At 36.3% G+C, this 10411-nt stretch overlaps 1 protein-coding gene across 1 annotated transcript; it reads left to right on the forward strand.

The window, feature by feature from the left end:
* The first annotated feature begins 3203 nt into the window (after positions 1-3203).
* LOC103211145 (olfactory receptor 2B2-like) lies at positions 3204-4148 on the forward strand. Its single transcript, XM_007957062.1, has one exon. The coding sequence runs from the start codon at positions 3204-3206 to the stop codon at positions 4146-4148; it is 945 nt and encodes a 314-aa protein (XP_007955253.1).
* Positions 4149-10411: the final 6263 nt, after the last annotated feature.

Genomic DNA, 10411 nt, shown 5'->3' on the forward strand with positions numbered 1-10411 from the left:
TTCTATGGATCTCATAATTGGAATAAATAATGATGAATGGCAGTTATTGAATTATTAATATGTAGCATGAACTGAGCTATGTATGAAATTTACATTTTAGCGCTTAATCAGTATATTATCCCTATATGTTGGATATAAATAGGAGCTCTAGTGGAGTAGTGCCTAAGGCATTTGAGTGCTAACCAGAAGTTTGGCAGTTCAAACTCACTAGCCACTCTGCGGAAGGAAGACTGGGCAATCTACTTCTGTAAAGATTTACAGCCTTGGAAACCCAAAGGTAGTTGCTATGAGTCCAAATCAACTACATGGCAGTGAGTTAGGTTTATTTTGGGGGGGGGGTACTTATCAAAAAAGATAATGTCTGGTAGTCTTAAAATGTATGCTAAAACAAGCAACCATCTGAAGTAGTCATAGACTAGTCCATAGAGAAGAAAGCCCACCAACTTAAGTGTGATCAGAGGATTTTAAACAAAATCCATGATCAAGAGGAGAGAATATATGAGAGCTTAAATTCTAAAGCACTTGGTTGTGGAAAGTTGCAGTGTACAAGGGGAGACTAAACTCCATTTTGAGTCTAGACATAAGTTCAGACACCATTTGAGTTCTTTATGTTCCTTCCCCAATGCTTGCTGGCCATTAAACCAATAGTGTAGCTATACTTAGACAATATGGACAAGCCCAGAAAAAGACAGTTTCCCATCAGGAGGAGTGTGGTTGAAAGCAGATTAATTAGTATGCAGAAAGGTACTCACACAAAGAACTAGGGAACTTGACTCTGCATGTACTTAATGATTTACTGTGATATGAATATTGGAGACCCTCAAAAGTGCTTGACCCAAGAAAGAAAAAGATCTCTGGTAGCATAGTGAGTAAGGCACTTGACTGCTAACCAGAAGGCTGGCAGTTCAAACGTGCCAGTCACTCCTCAGAAGGAAAGTTGGGCGATCTACTTCCATAGTGATAGTTCCTTGGAAACCCAAGGAGAAGTCACTGTGAGTTGGGTTCAACTTGATGGCACATAACAACAACAACAAGATGAAGTTCAGTTTCCCTTCCCCCCTTTTGCTGTGTAAAGGAGAAACTGGCACAACAGGTTTCTATGCTTGTTATGTATATTATCTGATTTTAGTTAATTGGAGTTCTAGAGGAGTCTTGTAACCATCTTGTTACTATGATTCAGGGTCTCATGCATACCCCAACCACCACTTAGCCAGGTAATTAAAGCCCCAGAACCAATCCTATAACCATTCTTAACCTACAATTATGTACATATTCCAGTCATGGTCCTTTTCCGGATTCTGTAATCCCCCTTGCAATAGTGGTGACTCAACCAATTATGATGTGATGATTTCCTTCTGTTCTCTGTCATGTGTAATGAACACCATGACTGTGAGTCAGCATATTCTATCAGCCTCTGTACTGGGTCATGTTGATGGTTTCTTTCATCTAGATGATTATTTTTGCTTTTGTCTTTGTCTTGTTTAATGCTTAATAAAATGTCTCCATAGGGAAATAAAAAAAAGTTGCACAGCTAGAAATTGGAATGATAGGATTTGAAGGAAGAAAGAAAATGTCATAAATAGAGAGAGAGAGAAAGAGAGAGAGAGAGAGAGAGAGAGAGAGAGAGAGAGAGAGAGCTCTGGTAGCATAGTGCCTAAGGCACCTGACTGCTAACCAGTAGGTTGGCAGTTCAAACCCACCAGCCACTCCTCAGAAGAAAGATGGGGCAATGTACTTCCATAGTGATACTGCCTCTGAAACCCAAGGAGGGGTTGCTATGAGTCAGACCTGACTTGATGGCACATAACAACAACAACATATATATATACACAGAGAGAGAGAGAGAAGACAATTTTATCATATTATTGGAGTCAAATAAAAATAAATCTAAGAATTTAGACAAAGAAAAAATTAGTGATTGGGGTTACTTCAGATATTTCATCATAAAGGAATCATGTGGCTTATATGAGGGAAGAGTAAGATATTGGCACCTCAAGTGGTAGAAGCAGTAGAACTAATGAGAAAAAAAAAAAAATGACAATAAATAAGAGAAAATGAAGGGAAAATATTTAAGTATGTATGTGCTGATGATTATCCTAAGGCATTACAAATTGGTATAGAGCCCCAAATTTTAAGGACCCAAATGTTTCAAATTCTACTGAGTTCACACAGAGGTTAATATCCCATAGACCTTACCTGGATATTTTAAAAATAATCTTTTTACAGTGAGCTGAAACATATTGGTTTTGCCTAAAGATACATATATATGTTGTTGTTGTTGTTACATGCCGTCGAGTCAGACCCGACTCATAATGACACCTCCTTGGGTTTCTGAGGCAGTATCACTACGGAAGTAGATTGCCCCACCTTCCTTCCAAGGAGTAGCTGGTGGGTTTGAACTGCCAGCCTTCTGGTTAGTAGTCAAGTGCCTTAGGCGCTATGCTACCAGAGCTCCTATACATATATATGTATATACATATATTATATATATAAAGTTGTATGTATATAACTTTGCTTGTTTTTTTTCCTTTTTAAAACCCCCATGAAAATCACTATTAGAATTAAAGCTTGGAAGGAATAAAAGGAGTCTTGATATTTTATCTTTTCATGGTACAGATTCTCTTAAGTGCTCCAGTTCCATGATGCTTTTGACTGGGGTCAACGTGAACAAGATGAAGAAGCCAAGATGCCTTGCTTCTACCCTCAGCTGTTGATTCAACTTTCATCTTCATAGTTCCTCTTGTAAGTCTTTGTTTAGGAAGAACTGCCTTCACTCAACCTGTTTAAATCTATATTCAATTGTCACCATTAAATATCCATGACATGTACAGCTGAAGATAGAAGCATTGTGACTTTTTACAAGACATAAAGATCCAGAAGATGTGAGTAGCTACCTTGGAAACACTCATGGAATAAGGAAGATTTCCCAACTACTTTGCTGGTGTTTTGTTTATTATTTTCTCAAAGATATTTCCATATTGCATTGGCAATATTGATTCAATATTTTATCTTAATCAGGAAATAGATGAAAATGGCATCATTTTACCATAATCAGGATATAGATATAGATTACTGGAAAAGTGAGAATTTCATTTCAGCATCTCTGGTCCTTAATTCTCAGTGACTCCTTTTTATCATTGATACCTATTCCCAGCAGTGGATATTTAGGGGTATCACCTGGAGTCTAATCTAACTGTGCCAAAATGTGGAACAACAGCCAGAGCTCCCTGAATGATTTCATCTTACTGGGCTTCTCTGAACACCCCTGGCTTGAGACACCACTTTTTGTCATCTTTCTGGTGGCTTACATCTTTGCCCTGTTTGGAAATATTTCCATTATCCTAGTTTCCCACCTGGATCCTCAGCTTGACAGTCCCATGTACTTTTTTGTCTCAAATCTATCCTTTCTGGATCTCTGTTATACCACCAGCACTGTCCCACAAATGCTAGTCAACCTCAGAGGAAAAGAAAAGACCATTAGCTATGGTGGTTGCATTGCTCAACTCTATATTGCCTTGGCCTTGGGTTCTACTGAGTGTATACTTCTAGCCATTATGGCCTTTGATCGTTATGCTGCTATTTGCAAGCCCCTTCACTATCCACTCATCATGAACCAGAAACGTTGTATCCACATGGCTTCTGGGACCTGGATTAGTGGTTTTGCTAACTCCCTTGTCCAGTCCACTCTCACAGTGGTGACTCCAAGATGTGGAAGGAGGGTGATGCCTCATTTCTTCTGTGAAGTTCCTGCTCTTTTGAAACTAGCCTGTACAGATACTCATGTGAATGAGGCTGAGCTCAATGTCTTAGGGGCTTTGCTGCTCCTGGTGCCCCTCACCCTCATCATAGGCATTTATATGTTCATTGCTCAGGCAGTAATGAAAATTCACTCTACAGAGAGTCGCTGGAAGGCCTTCAATACATGTGCTTCACATTTGTTGGTGGTCTCCCTCTTCTACTTTCCATGCAGCACTGTGTATGTGCAGCCTCCCTCCAGTTATTCTCGTGACAGAGGGAAGATCATGGCTCTCTTCTATGGAATTGTCACACCTACCCTCAACCCATTTATCTATACATTGAGGAACAAGGATGTGAAAGCTTCCCTTCGAAAGGCACTGACCAAGGAGTTTTGGGTCAAAACAAGATGATCTCTGAAAGGATTTAAGATGCTGAAAGGATGTATTTGCCTTTCAAACAAGATGTAGCACATGGAATTAATGAAGAACAGGGCATCAATTCACATAAATTTCACGAATGAAACAAGACCAAGAAATAAACAATTTCTACGTAGCTTATCCAATTATTAGAATGTTGTTGTTGTTGTTATGTGCCGTCGAGTCGGCCCCGACTCATAGCGACCCCTCCTTGGGTTTCCGAGGCAGTATCACTACGGAAGTAGGATGTATGTTTTGCAAAATTGAACCCCAACAAGTCATGTCACTTTTCTCCCTAACACTAATTACTTGCTACCTCAATCTCAGGGAGACTATAGTGTAATATGTTGAGAAAAAGATATCTAAAAAGTTGTATATTTGACTAAAATTATTTATAAATGAATTCCAAGTAAATTAAATATAAGTTTGTCTTAGAAAAACATTCTACTACTGTCCTGAGCTAAATTGAATCAATATGTGCTGACATGATTTAGTAATCTTCCAACATTCAGTGTCCAAATGTATTAGCCACCTAAGGCTTTTTCAAAGGGGCCCTATTGGTGCAATTTCAAAGTACTTAGCTGCTAATCAAAAAATCAGTAGTTCTAATTCACCAGTGGCTCCATGGGAAGAAAGACTTGGTAATTTGCTCCGGCAAAGATTGTAGCCTAGAAAACATTATGGGGCAGTTCAATTCTATTCAACTAGGCACACAACAAAAAGGCTTTGAAAAAAAAAAAAAAAAGCCACAAGTGCAACTTAAATCAAAAGACAATTAGGTAAGTTCATGTAAGATAAAATATGGAAATAGAAATCCATGAAAAATTTAGAGCTGACGATTTTAAGAGTTTTTTTTTTTCCAAAAACTTCAGTCAGTCTTATGTAGTCTTGTTAAACAACAATGAGGTTGACGGCAATACAAATGGAACTTACTCTGTGAGGAGAGAAAAAACTGGTGGCTTGCCTTGGACAGTCAACAGTGGTGGGAAAAATAAAGGTGGAAAGTAATCAAACTTAAGGAAAGTAAGTATTAGAGATTTACATGATTGACAAGGAAGTTTCCTTTACCACTTGACTGGGCAAGTTATTCAAATTTCAGTGTGGGGGTTATAAGAACTTTGTCTCTAATTCAAAACCTTGGTTGATTGGTTGATCTATTAGCTTTATTTAAAACAAAATTTTAAAAAAGCCACTGTCTGTAAATTGCATCATAAATATATATTTTCCAGAAATGCTTAGAAAAAATAGAGTATCAGGTCAGCAAAAGCTCATTTTCATTTTCTGAAATGGAAATCAAATCTCATACTTACATCGTGGGTATATTATCTCCATTGTCAGTGTGAAGTACAAGATGTCTATTTTTTGGGAAGGTATAATTTATTATCTCTGATTAGTTTGCTTGCCACCAAATGAGAATACTAACACTTGTCTTAATTTGAATATCATACAACAAAACATATTACTAAGTCATGGTTATCAAAAAGAACAATGGTACAGTAAAGAATATACAGAACCAAACTCACACATACACTATCATCAGATTTTTGATAAATATCCCACTGCAATGCAGTGGCGGAAAGGATGGCCTTTCCAATAAACTGTGTGGAAACAGAATATCCATATGGAATTATTTAAAATTCTCTAAACAGGTAATATGAATCAACATTTAAAATGAAACTCATTTTACTAATATTCAGGGAAATGAATGCAAATTACCAAGGTAATGAGAGGCAATCAGGCAAACAATTTTTTACATTTAATGGTGTGGTATAAGTATTATTCATTAAAAGCATGAGAAGAAACTAAACCAATACTTTGATGATAACTTGTGGCCTTACATACTTACATTAGGATAGAAAAACATTCTAAATGTTGACATAAATATCTAATTTAAAGAAATTCATAGTATATAGAAAAATCTCAAACAAAGTGGAATTAAAGAAGTAATATAGATAAGAGCAAAAATTATTGAAAACTAAGAATTTTAGAGGGGATTTAAAATTGTTTACTAAAATATTTGTAAAATGTTAAATTTATGGCAAAGTCTTTTAAGAATAAAAGCTGATAACTCATAAATCAATGATGTTATGAAGGAAAAGGACCATAACTTTAGGCAAAAATGAAAAAAAATGTGTGCATGTATAAGAGAGAGAGTAGGAAAACTTGATATAATATTTTAAAGTGCATTTAGTCATTTCTTCTACAGGATATTGAATTTAATATTGTGTCCCATAAATTAAATGATAAATTATTAATTTGAAATTCTTATAGTTCCACATCATTTCTATTTGTTGATTTATGAAATCATTAATTAAGCACTCATTCTGAGTCATCAGTACAATCAATAATATATATCTCCCTTTTCTCTTACTTCCCAAAACTTTCTTAATAAAATTATCCTTTTCCAATTTCCATTCATCTATAAAAGCGTTTAGTCATCTTTACTTATTTCAATTCATTGTAATTATTTCAAAATAACAGATTAAGCTTCTTTAATAAGGTATTGATAAACATGAACAATCTTCCGAAAATCCTCTGGGGTGTTTTACCACATTTCTTAATTTTTTTTTTTTTAATAATAAATACACTGATAGTGTGAAGTCTAGGATCTGAATTAGATTAATATCTGGCTGGGAACACTAATCATCTATCTCATTTCAATAGATTACCCCAAATTATGAATATTGGAAATTGTAAATATTGAAACTAGAATCTAACACAAAACATGGATAAAATGTCCCCATAAAGATATGATACTCTCATATATTGGGATTACCACATGGTACAGATTGAATATTTCTAATGAATTTCCCTTTCTTCCCCACATATCAGCATGACTTCTGGTCTTTTTCAATTCAACATATTCAGCTATGTCTTAAGACTGCTTCTTTTCACAACACTGGTAAACTCTAACCTCATGAGGTGTTCTCTTCTCAGACAGATCTTATTTGAGTGCTTCATCATGTAAAGTTGTCTTTCAAGACAAGATTTTTCCAAGTCCATGTGATATCCTTGTTTGCATCCTACAAATTACCTAGAGCCATATTTTGTACACAGTAGGTGTTCAGTAAATAGACCCAACATAATTGGATCTAGAGCTGCTTCCTTCTTTCAAAGACCACTTCAACCCTTCCAATTCCTCCTTCTAAAAAGATTAGTGCAAAACTCTATTTCCTGCCCATTAAAATGTAATGATCCCTTCCACTTTCTGTAGCCCTTTGTGGGTAGGCAGATGAAGTTAAAACATGGAGAAAAGCCTTTGGCAAAAATAAAAGACCCATGGTTATTCAAGGGAAGGAGTGTCTGCTTCTTCAAGTCTAATGTAATCTGGGACAGCATCCCAGGCATTACAAAAGCTTTTCAGTCACAGTTCTTCTCTCATCTCATGATTCATTTTACATGAAACCTCAAAACATATGAAATAAAATATATATTCTAATATATATTTAAAAAATAGCTCATTGTACAGTTCAAACCACAAGCCACTCTGGGCAATCTACTTCTGAAAAGATTTACCACCTCAGAAATCGTAAGAAGTCACTATGGGTCAGAATCGATTCAATGACAGTGAGTTTGGTTTGGTCTATTAAAGGAATATATTTCTCACTCTTATTCAATATTGTATTAATAGTCCTAGCCAGGGTAATAAGGCAAGAAAGGAAAATAAAAGGCATCCTAATTGTCAAAGAAGTAAAACAATCTCAATTTGAAGATGGTATGATGCTGTATATAGAAAATCATAAAGACTCAAAAGAAAATTACTACTAGAAGAATTCAGAAATGGTGCAGGGTACAAGATCAACTTACAAAAATCAGTTGAATTCCTCTACATTAACAATGAGAACTTTGAAAAGGAAAACAATGCCATTTACAATTTAAAAAATAAGTAAATAAAATACTCATTGCTGTGGAGTCTGTTCTGACTCATAGCAACCCCTCCTTGGGTTTCCGAGGAGGTATCTCTATTGAAGTAGATTGCCTAGCCTTCCTTCTGAGGAGTAGCTGGTGTGTTTAAACCACCAGCCCAGCCACTAAAAAGCAAAGTACTTAGGAGTAAATTTAACCAGAGATTCAAAAGACTTATACAAAGAAAACTATAAGACACTACTACAAGAAATCAAGAGACTTAAATAAATGAAAGAATATATCATGCTCGTGGATAAGAAGACTTAACATTGCAAATGACAATACTATCCAAAGCAATATACAGATATAATGCAATCTTGGTCTAAATCTCATCGCCATTCTTTAAAGAGATGGAAAAACTAATAACCAACGTTAAAAGAAAGGAAAGAGACTCCAGATAAGCAAAGCATACTAAAGAAGAAAAACAAAGTAGGAGCCCTCACAATCCCTGGTAGCAAAATCTATGGTGTATAGCCACAGTAATCAAAACAGCCTCATATCTGTGCAATGACAGACACATAAAACAATGGAACTAAATCCAGAACCCAGAAGTAAATCTATTCACCTATGGAGAACTGATTTTTAACAAAAAGCCAAAACCCCTTATATGGGGAAGTGATAGTCTTGCTATAAAATGGTCTTGGCAAAGCTGGATATAATTTTCAGAAGAATGAAACAAGATCCACATCTCTCACCATATTCAAAACTAACCCCCAAGATAGACCAAAGACCAAAATATAAAACCTGAAGGCATATAGACCATCAGATTAAAAATAGGAGCAAACTTAAGGACCATAATACATGGTATATATGCATTATCAAACATGACTAAAAATACACAAGACAGTGGAAGGCATACTGGACAACTGGGATCTCCTAAAAATTAAACATTTATGTGCATCATAAGACTTTACCAAAAGAGCAAGAAGAGAACTTGAGAACTGAGAAAAAATTTTGGCAACAATATATAGGATAAGAGACTGATCTCTGAAGTTTACAGAAAACTTCAACATCTTAACAACAAATAGACAATGAATTAAAAGTAGGAGAGAATAAGAACAGACATTTCACCAAAAGACATTCAGCATTCAGGTGGCTAATAAACACACGAGGAAATGCCCCTGATCGTTAGCCTTTAGAGATATGAAACTCAAAACAACAATGGGATATCACCTCATCACAGCATTAGTAGTAAAGTTATAAGTAAATAAATAAATAAGTGCTGGTTAGGGTATTGGAAAACTGGAACCCTCAGACACCGCATGTGGGAATGACAAAAGGTACAACAACTGTGAAAAGTGGTACAGTACTTTCTTAAGAAGTTGGAAATGGAAATAACATATGATCCAGCAATCCCACGACTAGGTCTATATCCTAGAGAAATAAGATCCATGACACAAATAGATACATGTACACCCATGTTTATCACAGCACTATCCACAATAGCACAAAGACGGGGAAAAAAAAGATGGAAACAAACCCAAGTGTCCTCAATGGATGAATGGATAAGCAAATTATGATACATACACAGAGTGGAATAATAAGCAAAGTTAAAGAACAACAATGAATCTGTGAAACACTTCATAACATGGATGAGCCTAGAGGACATTATGCTGAGAGAATTTAGTAAATTATGAAAGGAAAAAACTATATAAAACCACTACCATGAAAAGTTAAGAAAAATTTTGTGCAGAGAAAGAATCATTATTTGAGAGCTACCAAGAACAGGGGGAAAGGAGGGTAAATCACTAACTAGAAAGTAGACACATAATTTGCTTGAAAGGAATGACAATATACGGTAACCAGATGGTGCCTGGCTACCAATGCCAACCAACAGGGAAGGGATCAAAACTGGAGGTCCTAGAGAGAGTGGAAAGAAAAATGTGGAACAAATTTAAAAAACACAATAATGACCAGAATTACTGGTTGGATGGAGTCTGGTGGGACCCCCAAGACTATGGCCCTGGGATACACTTTGGGCCTGGGATAAAACTCACTCCCAAGGGCTGGTTTTCAGCCCAACAGTAGAAATACTTACATGCAGAACACCCAATCCGGGGTGATGTACCCACCTATACTCTACAGAGATACACACCTTGGAGTAATTGGCTATGGGACACCAGAATGACAACATTCACACTGAGAAAAAGCTGGACAGAAAGGAGTGCATGACTAAGAAACACACAGGGATTGTGGGGGCGATGGTCACTGGGAAGGGAGAGGCAGAGAGTGGATCAGAGTTGGGGATGGTAATTGGGGAGTGAAGCCAAATGTACCCTAACTGCTGAATGTAAAATAAACTCTGTAAATGCACCCAAAGCCCAACCCAAAGCACATGCTTTGGGTGAAAA

The sequence above is a fragment of the Orycteropus afer genome, unplaced genomic scaffold, assembly GCF_000298275.1.
Source record: "Orycteropus afer afer isolate SDZICR_OR568_19922 unplaced genomic scaffold, OryAfe1.0 scaffold00701, whole genome shotgun sequence".
NCBI classification, from domain to species: Eukaryota; Metazoa; Chordata; class Mammalia; order Tubulidentata; family Orycteropodidae; genus Orycteropus; species Orycteropus afer.